This window comes from Castanea sativa, chromosome 5, assembly GCF_040712315.1.
Source record: "Castanea sativa cultivar Marrone di Chiusa Pesio chromosome 5, ASM4071231v1".
In the NCBI taxonomy this organism is placed as follows: domain Eukaryota; kingdom Viridiplantae; phylum Streptophyta; class Magnoliopsida; order Fagales; family Fagaceae; genus Castanea; species Castanea sativa.
In genome coordinates, this window is record NC_134017.1 from 74,958,403 (window position 1) to 74,971,447 (window position 13,045).

General features: G+C 36.7%; 2 protein-coding genes across 2 annotated transcripts; one reads left to right on the forward strand and one right to left on the reverse strand.

Moving 5' to 3' along the window:
- Positions 1 to 285: 285 nt before the first annotated feature.
- LOC142636418 (vesicle-associated protein 4-1-like) lies at positions 286 to 4,184 on the forward strand. The gene is made up of 7 exons (XM_075810636.1): positions 286 to 859; positions 1,565 to 1,635; positions 1,873 to 1,954; positions 2,097 to 2,209; positions 3,404 to 3,481; positions 3,620 to 3,736; positions 3,833 to 4,184. Exons 1-7 carry the CDS (start codon positions 517 to 519, stop codon positions 3,890 to 3,892), a joined length of 864 nt encoding a protein of 287 aa, XP_075666751.1. The 5' UTR covers positions 286 to 516; the 3' UTR covers positions 3,893 to 4,184.
- Positions 4,185 to 9,685: 5,501 nt separating this feature from the next.
- On the reverse strand, positions 9,686 to 11,227 carry LOC142635808 (uncharacterized). Its single transcript, XM_075809889.1, has 2 exons — positions 10,946 to 11,227; positions 9,686 to 10,477 (listed from the first exon to the last, which is right to left on the reverse strand). Exons 1-2 carry the CDS (start codon positions 11,225 to 11,227, stop codon positions 9,686 to 9,688), a joined length of 1,074 nt encoding a protein of 357 aa, XP_075666004.1.
- Positions 11,228 to 13,045: the final 1,818 nt, after the last annotated feature.

A 13,045-nucleotide genomic window follows, 5' to 3' on the forward strand; every position in this document is an offset into this window, starting at 1 on the left:
TCGAATTACTAGAGAAAAAAAAAAAAAAAGACAAATCCAAATATCCCAAGTCAACAACACCCCACGTCAACGACTCGTCTTTAATGCCACCAACTTGCGTAAAAGACCACCAATAGTTTTGATTCATTCAAATCCACCACAAACCCGACGACGTCGTTTTACAAACCCACGTCAGGGTCCCCCAATCAAGTACTGCCAAAAAGCGAACAAGAAAGAAAGGAAAGCGCACACACACAAACACAAACACAAACACAAACACACGGACTTGAAACCTCATCACTTAAATACGCTTAAATCCACCCCTCTTGAATCCGACTCACCTCTCTCTCTCTCTCTCTCTCTCTCTGCAAAACCAAACCAAACGCAAAAACACCGAAACTTCCATTTTCTTACAAATTCCACTCTGACTGCGACCTAGTCAGTTAGTCAATCAATCAAACAAACAATACGACACCGTTTTCCCCTCTCCTCATGCTCTAAAAAAACCCCCAAAACCACCACCACTACCTCTACTACATGGCCATAGCTGAAGAGCAGCAGCAGAAATCTCCGTCAGACGGAAAAGTCTGGAACTTCTTCAAGCTACCTTTCCGTCACTCCAATACGACGCCGTCTTCTTCGTCTTCGTCTCACAACGCTCCTCCACCTCACGCGAATAACAATTACAGTGCTAATCACAGCACCGTTTCGAATAACAACAACAGTAGTATTATTAACATGAATAACATCAGTAATAATCATCATCATGTTGAAGGATCGAACCCTCAGGGTTCGAACTCGGTTTCTTCCGTAGCCAGGTCGCTTCTTCCAGCTCGCCGTCGACTCAAGCTCGATCCTTCCAATAAGCTCTACTTTCCCTGTACGTATTTATTTATTTATTTTTTTTTAATTTTTTTAATTTTTTCGTGTTCGATCTAATTAATTGTTGAATTTGATGATCTCGATCTATTTTTGGCTTTGGTGATTTTTTGTTTGACCAACTAAAAAAAAAAAAGCTAGTGCATATTGACTATAAAAACTGACCGTAAAAATAGCAGGATAAAAGCTTTATATCTGATTTTGTCGTCTAATTAGGGACCTAGGTTTGAATCGCGTTGTACGTATAAAATTAGGCCGTTTGGGTGTCTTGGGTTGATAGTAAAGAGCTATGATTATGGAGCAGATGCCATAGTTTCAAATCCCGGTCAATTTAATAATTAAGCGAGTTTAGACTTTAGACTTTGATAAATTGTTAGGATAAAAATGATTTTTCGATGTTCTTAAAAATGTTTTGGTACTTGAATATGATGCATTTTTGTTGGGGAGGTAGGGTTTGATATAATAACATGTTGCGACACTACATTAAGCCAATGCACATCAACCTATGTTATATCAATTACTCCCTCTTATGAGTACTCCAACAATGTTGATAATCCAAGTTCAAATGTATCGGGACCTTACACTGAAATGTTTGTGTGCTGAATCATGTTTTGCAGTTTTTTTTTTTTTGGGTACTTGTGTTCTTCTGATATTAGTCACTTATTCTTACCTGATGATTTTTTTTTTGAAATAATTTCTTTTGAAGATGAACCTGGCAAACAGGTAAGGAGTGCTGTTAGGATTAAAAACACAAGCAAGTCCAATGTAGCCTTTAAGGTAATGAAATTTCATTTTCTCCTTATGTTTGTGTTTTTGTGGTTTTTATCCGTAATGGATTATAGGATCTTAGATTATGCGTTGAAATTAGGAGAACGTCATAGACATTCACGGTCTCTGTACAAGACTATTTCTCATAATAGCATGTTTTGGTTGATTGTGTCATTATAAGGAGTGTGCTTGAGCAAACCTTTTGAATTTCTAATGAGTTTTTATTTTTATTTCTCCTTGCTTTAGTTCCAAACAACTGCGCCAAAAAGCTGTTTCATGCGTCCTCCTGGGGCTATTCTTTCTCCTGGTGAGAGTATCATAGCTACTGGTAATAACCACTTTACCTCTCATGCATTTCTTTCATTTTAATGATATTGAGTCTTCGGGAAGATAATATATCAATTTTGTCATCTGTCTGTTTGTTGAATATATTTCCAAGTTTATCCTTTTGCTTTGGATATATATGCCAGTGTTCAAGTTCGTGGAGCAGCCAGAAAACAATGAAAAACCAGAAAAGAGCAAGCTTAAGTTTAAAATAATGAGCCTTAAGGTCAAAGGAGTAACAGATTACATACCTGAGCTGGTGAGTTTCACTTTCTGAATAGCTATTAGATTATCATGTGAATTTGATGAACATAATCATTATGGACATGAACATGTATATTCTTGGTGGCCAGACCATGATTGGGTAAAATTATCCTAAATTGTTGCATTCATAATTTCTTTCTATTGGTGGCATAAGTATAATTAGAGCCATTCAAAAACCTGATGCACCCAAAAAACACTTACTGATCTGATCCGACCCAGCCCGTTTTGGTCTGTTTTGCAGATTAGCTTGGTCTGATTAGGTTCTGTAACCCGCTAACCCCGAACCCAACTTGTTCCTGTTGCTTTTGGGGTTGACTCCTTTCAATTCGATTAACCCAAACTTACCGAATCCCATCTCTCAAGTCCTATCGCTGCCACTCACCATCCTTGTCCACCACGCCTCACCCCCCTCCTTGATTCTCACTGTCCCTCCTGCCTTGCTCACCTCTTCATTTCAATCCACTCACCCTTGACACTATTTTACCCTTGCTGTTGTTGTTGACGAGGCAAGCTGATGGGACCAACTGTTTCCGACCAGCAACTCAAAAAGGAAGTTTGGTTAACCCAATCCTTTTCCAACAGTGTCGATTACAACTTTCAAACCCAATGTGATCAAGTTAGGCGGTGGGTTGATCTTCAACCCAACCAAACTCTACCCATGAACACCCTTAAGTGCAAACTATCATTAAATTGTTAGGTGCTGAAGGACAGTATATATACGAGCTTTTTTATTAAATTTCTTTCAGATTCTAATCGGGTGTTTGAGCAATTAGAAAACTGAATGCTATTCGTCTGCCTAGTAGATCAGATGTCTTCTTCTTCTTCTTCTTCTTTTGGCTAGGGCCTTGAGGATGTCCTTGACACCTTGTACCAATGAATTGTGAAATGCTATGGTTCTTAAAATATGTTTTATTAATTTATTGAAGATCAACCTGCAGCTCCAAATAGAATTGCTGCGTGTAATCATGATGTACCTCTTGATAGGGCTTTGAACCACTTTACCATTCAGTCTTAATCAAATTCTGAGTTGCTTGCCACCTCTATTGGATGATTACTTTTCCGGCATGTTCTATTCCTTACTAGTTGCCTCTGTAATAATTGTCCTAGTGCACAAAACCTTTTTCTTAACTGTTCTTGGTGAACTAATCTTTGTTGTTGTATTTCCCGTCTGCCCTTTCTTTTTCTTCAGTTTGATGAGCAGAGGGATCAAGTAGCAGTAGAGCAGATATTGCGGGTTGTTTTTCTAGATCCAGAGCGTCAAAGCCCTGTAAGTACTATTGTCATTAATTTTAAATCTCAGTATGATTGCTTCTGCATCTGCAGTGTATTTTCTATTTAACATGCATAAAATACATATGTAGAGCATTCCTGTTAATATGAGGTTTAATTTTTTGTTTTCTTCAAGGCCATGGAAAAATTGAAGCGCCAGTTGGCTGACGCTGATGCTGCAGTTGAGAATCGCAAAAAACCTCCAGAAGAAGGTCCAAGGATTATCGGGGAAGGTCTTGTCATAGATGAATGGGTGAGTTTGCTGTCTCATAACATTTTATGAAGATTTTCTTGTAAACTTTTACTTATATGGTGGACTTCATTTCTTTTTATGCTATTGTTCTCTCAGAAAGAGCGAAGGGAAAGATACCTTGCTCGACAGCAGGTTGAAGGGGAAGTCTCTGTATAGAGTGGTGCTTGCAGTTCTTCCAAGTAATTACTTTCATTTGGTGGAAAATTGTATAATCTTCTGTTAAGTATCATTTGCAACCCTACCAAAGATTTTAAGTAATGAGAAGGATGTTTTATTTATAGAATTGGTTAGAAAAATTTTAGACATCTTTTGGTGAAAAAAGACAGGTGTGAATCTTCTATACTTGGAGTGACTTATTAATGATCAGCAAGACACTACTGCCTGTAGATAATGTGATTTTTGTTTTTTTCTCCCCAAGGAATAAAGTGGTATTTCTTGATGTGTTCCAGTAAATTGTTCACTGCATGTTTAGGAGTGCTCTTATGGATTAACAATCATTTTGATGATGTTAACAACTTAGCATGGCCTTCTTGGTAATTTGCAGTGCTTTATCCCATATGTTTTACTACACAACACTGCATACATTTCTGAGATAGCATATCATTATGGGTAATCTTTTGCAATAAATAGAGTAGTGAAATATTTACTTCTTGAAGGGAACTAATGTTGCAAATTCCCACAGTTGTGGTTGACAAAGAAGTCTGTTCCTGTTACTAGTTGAATACTCGAATCTGTTATTCTTGTTACCAATGTTATGTAACAGACATGACTTCCCTCTGCTCTGTATCTTTTTTTTTTTTTTTTTCTCGGGCGATGATCTAGTAGTCAATTTTGTGATGTTGTTCATGGTTATATATTAAGAATGGGATGGAGGAAATTCATTAACCCTTGTTGTGCCAATAATTATCATATATATATATCCGATATGCATTTTCTCTCTCACAGCACATGGGCTCTACAATTTGGTGGGACTCACGTGCTATGGGGAGGTTGCATATGCCGGATGTATGAGGTACTTTCATATGCTAAACAATTAGTCAATTCATCTTAATCTTAAACCACATTGCCTTCAGCATGCAAACTGATTATATAAATAATGATTGATTTGAGTAAGTGGGAGGAAAAAATCTCAGGTGAGACGGGTGGGTTCCACATGTCAGTGAGACAAGGGGCTTACACACCCGTCTCACGTAATACCTGCTCAAGTGGGAGAGGAGTAAACAATTCAAACAGGGGACCAATTGAAGGTCTTCTCAACCAGCTCATGTAGCCAACTGTAGTTGGAAAGGTCATTGGGACAACCAGCAATGATGAGACGATAGAAGGACAGGCCTACATTGAAACCTATTGGCGCCCCAACTGGCATTGATGGGCGTATAACTTGTGCCAAGTTATTTTTAGCCGCTACCTATGATCATTGTTGTTAGTAATGGTTTTGCATTACCTTCTTCTCTTTTCGTTGTGGTCCTTGTGGGCACCACAACGAGTATCTCTCTCTTTTTGGCTGGAAAGCACCAGGAACCTTTCATATATACAGCTCTTATTTGGTTTATATATGATGTGACAATAAATGGATGTGTTCATGTATATATAATAATGTAACTATCTAAAACTCTATCTATTTGCTGCTTAACATGAGTCTCTACTTAGAGCATCCACAATAGTGGAGCTAAAAATTTAGCAATTTAGCTCCACCAAAAGTTACTTTATCTATTTTACCTACACACATGCTGCAGCAGTGGATTTATTTTAGCTTTCAACACAATAAAATATTATAAACATCACAATAAAATAATATATTTACCACAATAAAATAATACATTTCACTACAATAAAAACACAACAATAAAAAGGTAATGTGAACACACAATAAAAAATTAATTTTTTTTAGCTCTCATGAACAGTGCACATCTATAGATAGATGTGCACTGTAGCAATGAGCTAAAAAAATATAGATTTAGCTCCACTGCTGCATGCTTCTTTTTGGTGTTTTGGTGGAGCTAAAATAGCTATATACCTATTTAGCTCCACTGCTGCAAGTGCTCTTACCAAGAGAAAAATCCCATTAAGGTAGAAGTGAAAACGCGGCGGGGGGGGGGGGGGGGTATTATAAAAAAAATTATCATGCCTACTGTACAAAGTTCCCACTCTTACTGTTTGGTAGAATTAATGGATAGATATATTTACCTAAAATTTTGAAGAGGCCACGACAATTTGCTTGAATGGAGGGCATTTATGAATATGCTTGGATCCGAGGTGTGTTATTGAAAAATTAAGCTAACTTGGCCATTTTGCTTTACTTAAAAAAGAAAAAGTCTTGTTCGTGTGCTAAAACTATAACGTTTTTTGTGCTTGTCTTGTTGGGTTTATGAGGATAAACTAGTGAGAAATTGCCAAGACAGTTGCTGTGTACATTATCCCATATTAAATCCATAAAATACAAAACCTCGCCAATGGTAAAACCAGAAACCATGGACTCCCCACCAGTGGTTTTGCTATTAAAAATTTTCTACTCCCCAAAACCACTCCCTCAGCCAACTGATACTGCTCCATTGCTCCCTATATATATATATATAGAAGTGTACCTAAGAAAGAAATAAGTCAGTTAACATTAACATAAGCAAGGAACTTCATTGAGAATCAAAACTAAGATGAGTTATTTGAGCAGAGCTTGTATGGCAGCTAGTGTGGCTGTGATTGAAGGAAGCACAGGCCATAGTTCTCAGATGAACTCTGGCGTTCAACCTCTTGATGCTGTTAAGCAGAGACATTTCTCCTCCATTAATTTACCTAATGATGGACTTCATGTCCAGGGCAGCAATGAAGACAATAGGAGAAAAGAGGCTGAAGAGTCTCTTCAGAGAGTGATGTACTTGAATTGTTGGGCACAAAGCTAGCCAGCTGATTGGGGAAAGGAACTCAAGAGAGTCAGAATTTGCATCAGAGGTTGGATGCTTTGCCTGGGGCTTACCAAATGAAAGAAAGTATATGATTCTTAGAGGGAAGGGCAGAGTTTGGGTCTAATGCTCTTGTGCACTCGACCTAAGGCAATCTTCAAGCATCAGAGCACAAAATGGGCTGTCGATCATTTAATATTCCATGAAAAATTGTTGGCTATTTTGGTTATATATAAGTGCAATAATATGACTACAAATTTATAATGGATGATTGTTCAGAGATTTTGTTTGCTTCTCATGTTTGACAATATGATATGTAACAATTTGTTGAACGTTTTAGTAGAATCTTTTTTTTTTTTTTGTGATAAACACTCATTCTCTAAGATATCCCAAACGATTCTGTTTTGATGGGCCGCATATGGATATTGGTCTAGTGTGTTGGATATGCTGGGATTTGACTTTTGAGGGCTGGGTAGCCTAGTCCCCAATTGAACAAAAGTAATGTGCGCATAAATTATTATTATTATTATTAATATTTTAAATGGGAATGTCCATATAATTCGTATAATTATTGCTGTTAATTCTGACAACATTTTAAATGCCCTAGTTCCTATATTGTAATTTTGTGTAGCCCAAGTAATAGGATAGTGTCCAGTAACTCCTGCAGCATCATCTATCATAATAAACACCTTTAAAAATTGTGTACAGAGGATTTGTATTGGTGTACACATCGCATCATCGAATTCGAAACAAGCACACTTCAATACCAGATAAATTGTCATGTTTCTTTGATTAAAAAGGAACTAATATATATAGATGATCAAATTGATAGTAGCACTGCTTTTTGTTGAACCATCGGGGGTGTTTGGTCGAGTAATCATATGCTCAATCCTATGGGTTTGAGAGGTGAAGGTTCCACGTTTAAATCCTGCAATGGGAAGCGTTTAGGAAAAAAACTCATGTTTCAGCTCATGCTTACTAGCATATTAGATGAGACTTTGTGCATAGTTATGGCCTATTCGGATTATCTATTCTTATAGACTCAGGCCTAATAGGTAGAGTGCCGCTATAATCACACTTAGTGGAAGACATCAACTTAGGTCTTCCCTCTACCCAATTTTCTGTCATAAAAAAACTACCTTTTGTTGATTTAGGATGGCTTAATTTAGAGGCTCACTTAATGGATGTACAGCGTATCCCCCCTATGTAAAAGAAGATTTTTTTTTTCTACCTTCATCTTGATTATCATGTTCTGTCCCCTATCATTGCTAACGGCCAAAAGAAAGAATAAAAACAGAAAAAACAAGAAAACGAAAGACATTGTTGTCCAATGTTTTGTGCAATCCGCCATATAATATTTGAAGGGCAACAACTTAATATGTAGAAGTTAGAACCAAGAATTCGGCTGCATAGAGAAAGCAAATGACAACTATTATTTTGGCTACTCTCTGTTGGTCTTTTCTCAGATTTTCTACTATAAATGGAGTTTCTATGAAGAACAAAACCCACTAGAAAGTTTATATTTGAAAAGAAAAAGGAGAAGCAAGTAAAAGAACATGGCAAAGTCTACCAACGCTATAGCCATAATTCTTAATTTGGCTTTGATGCTCGCTCTTCTTCACATCTTCCCAGTGGCTGAAAGTCAATTTTTTGGGAGTAAGTGATTTATTGAGCTATGGTATAGATACAATTTATTTTTCAAAACTTATGATAACATCAATTTTACATAATTTATATTGATACAAATCTTTTTGGAAAAGTTCTATTCTACACGTGTGAATTTACATACTGTCAAAATATAATTAAAAACATGATTTTAAGTCACGTTTTCAAGTCTAAAAATGTAACTTAAAATCTAAAATGGTGACTTAAAGTCACAATTTCAGTTGTTTTGAGCTGTGTGTAAATGCACACAATATATACAACAAATATTGCCTTATTTATTTATTCATAATGTACTAATTACATTATGCAACGTTAACAAAAAAAAAAAAAAAGTATATTTAGACTTATTGTAATATATTTTCTTATTTTGACATGTTATCACCGTTGCATGCAACGTAAATGTTTTCATCACTTTGATTTGACGGTCTAGTTCTTTGACAATTTAAGTTGAATATTAACGTGATCTATTAAGTCTAAATGGAAAAATTGACATGTTCTTCTTTTTTATCTTTGAATTGAAATAAGCAGATGGGTTATCCACGCTCACGCCAATCCACGTCCCAGTTTGTGATCAAGTCTACGGTGTAAATAGTGGAGACACTTGCCTTGACGTTGCAAAGAATTTCAATTTGCCTACTGATTTTTTTAATTCCATCAATCCCAACCTCAACTGCAGTGCACTCTTCATTGGTCAATGGCTTTGTGTTGATGGGACTGTAACTTAAAGGTCTAAATGAAGTACATATGAATTCATTTACAAGAAAAAAAAAAGAAAGGAATTTACACATGTTATTCTAAAAAAGGTTTGGAAACAAATCTATGAATAAGAGAGAACTGTTTATGTCTCCATGTACATCTGTTTTTATCTATTGGCTTTTGGATTATGTGTCAATAGCCAATTGCATTGTTTTTTTTTTTTATGTGAAATAAATATTTTTCTCTCTCATCAGATTCATGGTCTCTTTAGCTGAATTTAATTACTTAGCAATTATTTCAATATTACCTTTTCAGGCTTTCCCCCATTAAGATGAAATTTAGTGGGATATTTTTAGGGTAAAAACAAAATTCAACTAAATTTATTGGCTTTAAACAAGTAAAATTTTTAATTTTTAATTGAGAGTAGTATGGAAAAAGAGTTCTAATTCCTAACCATAAACTAGTACTTGTCCAAAAAACATTAGCTGATAAAATGTGATAAATTTTATAATTTAATCACTATTTTAACAAACGTAGATAGCATATACCATACCAAATGGTACTGTACCATAATAAGTGCAAGCGCATATAAAGATGTGTAGAAAATGTTACAATATTCCTAACTAAGTGGATTAGATTGGATTGAATTGTGCGAGTCTCTTCAAAGTCCCAAATCAGAGCATTATAACAATTACAAGCCTATATGTGTATTCCTCAAGTCAGGGCTATGAATTTTTGGGATAAGAGCCACATTAGTTTTGTTAAGGAACTCAGGAATTTTTTTTGTCTCAAAACATTTCTTTATTTCTTCCACAACAGAGCCTCCAACTATCATCCAAAAGCGCTGAAAAAATCCAGCATGGAGACCATCCGGTCCCGGGGCCTTAAAAGCCTTAATAGACCAGAGAGCTGATTTGATTTCTTCCACAGTTACTGGCTCATACAAACTGTCTCTCTCCATATCAGAAAGTGTCGCTTGCCAAGGAGAAGTGGGACCCAGATGCAGTTTTGCTTCAAGGTGGCTAGTGGTGTACAACTTGGCGAACCCCTCTCGAATGAAACTCATTATCTGGGCCTCCTCATGAATCCATTCCCCAACACTGTTCTTTAAACAAGAGATCCGGTTCCTCCTTCTTCTCACAATGGTGGACACATGAAAGAACGACGTGTTTCTATCACCAAGAATCATCCAATTCACTCTAGATTTCAGTGCCCATAATTCCTGCTCTTGATTCAGAACCTCATCTAACTCTCTCTGGAGGGCTTTTTCTAATTCCACCAGAGAGTCTGAAGGCCTTTCACCTAAAGCTTTCTGAACACCGTCTAATCTGGCCATGACACGTCTCTTCTTTGCAAATATATTGCCAAAGTGATCTCGGTTCCAAGTAGTAGCATCTCTAGTAAATTTTTCCACTGTTGTATTAAGTCGGTTTGACTGACCCCAAGCATCCCTTACTATATTAGGAAAGGACAGGTCATTGAGCTAGAAGCTTTGAAATTTAAAGGGCCTGTTCAGCCTGATGCTAGCCCCCGGCTCGAACTCCAGCAAAATTGGGCAGTGATCCGAATGAACGCGAGTTAGATGAGACACCCTTGCATTAGGGTACAGGGTGCACCACTCAGGGTTCCCAAAAAATCTGTCCAGCCTTTCTTGGATGAGATTTCGAAATCCCGGACGATTAGACCAGGTGAATTTTGGTCTAGAGAAACCCAAGTCCACCATATTACATGCATCCAAGCAATCCTTAAAGAAGGGACCAATTAGCATTCACTACCCTACCCCCATATTTCTCATAATCTACCAAAGCTTCATTAAAATTCCCTGCAATAATCCATGGACTTCTATGCAAACTAGCCACATTAACAAGATTATTCCACAACACATAACGTTCATTAAATCTAGGACTAGCATAGACGGCGAGAGAAAATGCATTCGAGTCGAAGGTCTCACCTTGACAGAGACATGAATTTCTTGCTCGGTGGTGGCAAGTGGTTTTACTATGACCCTATCAGACTTCCACAGCAGCCACAGCCCGCCTGCGTACCCTATAGTTTCTGTATGGATGGCCTCGTCGAAAGGAAGCCTATCTGTGATCTCTTTAGCTCTGTCCCCGCCAACACGAGTTTCCATTACAATAAGCATGGCTGGATTATGGTGTTGAACCAACTCCCTTACATGGTTCTGAAATTCGGGCTTCAGAGCACCCCTACAGTTCCACGCAATGATATTCATGACTAACCAATGCACTGTGCAAGGACTCCTAGAGCAACTACTAGGCAAGTGGTGAAGAGAATCAGGTGGGAGAAACCAGAGGCGGGGTGGTTCAAACTCAATTCAGATGGGTCCTCAACGGGTAATCCAGGCCCGGCTGGTAGTGGCGGCCTCATCGAAATGAAGATGGAGATTGGGTACGTGGGTATGCTAGGAAGATTGGAGTCACAACGAGCTTTGCGGCGAGAACTATGGGGGCTCGAGATGGCTTAATGCGGTGTGTTAGTCTTCATCTACCTGCCGTTGAGATTGAGATTGACGCCAAAGCTATAGTTGATCCGTGAATAACTCTAAGAATGCAAAAAATGTTATTTCGGCACTGGTGGATGATTGCAGGTACCTTCTCACTCAACTCCCTCAGACTCGAATTAAACATTGCTTCCGTGAAGCGAATCGATGTGCTGATGTCTTAGCAAGATTGGGCTCCAATCATTTAGAGGATTTTTCTATCTTTAGTAGTCCGCCTGTGGACATTAGAGAGCTGCTGAAAGCTGATTCTGATGGCTTGTACTTAAATAGATCTTGTATTGAGCCTATTCTGGCTGTTTAGTTCTTTTAATATACTCCTCTGTTTACCAAAAAAAAAAAAAAAAGATAAATGATATTAAAAAATCATTGTGTTGTGTGGGCCCACACAACACAATGATTTTATACACATGGGAATGTACGAGATCAATCTATATTATAAAATCAACTATAGGGAGCTCTAATTTGAAGTAATTCTTTTGAGGTATATAGCTAGGGCTTTTTCGAGTCATAACATTGATAACTAAAACATGTCATCTTAAACGTAAGCTTACCTTGAATTAAATAAAAAATAAAAGCAAGATCTGATTTGAACCAAACCTTTTTGCACATAAGACAAACTTTTTTATTTTAAGTAAATAGTAATACTTATTAGAACATACGAAAATAGTTTTAGTATTTTAAATCGGGTTTACAATGACATAAGACAAACTTGGATAACTGTTTGTGTAAAGGAATCAATTGCAAACTTGCAATAGACAAAATTTATGAACCGGTAAGATATAACCAACATGAGTAGAACCAAAATTGCTTGCAACTTGTAAGATTTCGTTAAAAGATATACATAATATTTTCACAATAAATTATATATGCCAAGTTATTATTGGTAGGTAAAAAAAAAAATAGTGGCAGACCCAAATTAAAATTAGTAACAACTTGTCATATAAGATTTAATGTAAAAATATTATCAACATGGGATTTCTATTTCGATAATCTCAATTTAAAAGATGATCGGCTATTGAGTGAAATTGAAAATGAATTTGATACATTGCTTTCTGATTGGGCCCAAGGGCCAAGTCCTATACATTACCTTCAACAGCATTGTTTTTTGCCTCCTCAAGGTTCAATTGGGCTGTGAATTATAAACTTACAAACCCAAATCAGACCCAACCACTTTTTGTAAAATTAAGTTGTTAACCTCCCGAAGACAACGAACCAAAAAAAAAAAAAAGAATTCATGGAGTCCATGTTAATCATATTTATTTTTAAACAATTTTTTGGGCTTAATTGTGTTAGTGAAGATATTTTTCTGAAGTATTTGTATTAGGAATAATATTTGTGTAACATGAATATTCCAGTACATTTAAAATAAAAAAAATAAAAATCAATTTGGGCATGTTTTTGGGGGGTAAAGTGGACAAAATTAAAGGATTCATTTCACAACGAACACTTCCATGGCCATTTTGTTCCAACTTTATTAAAATTCAATCACACACTAGAAAAGAAGTGTTTGGTAAGTGAGAAAACTTTGCT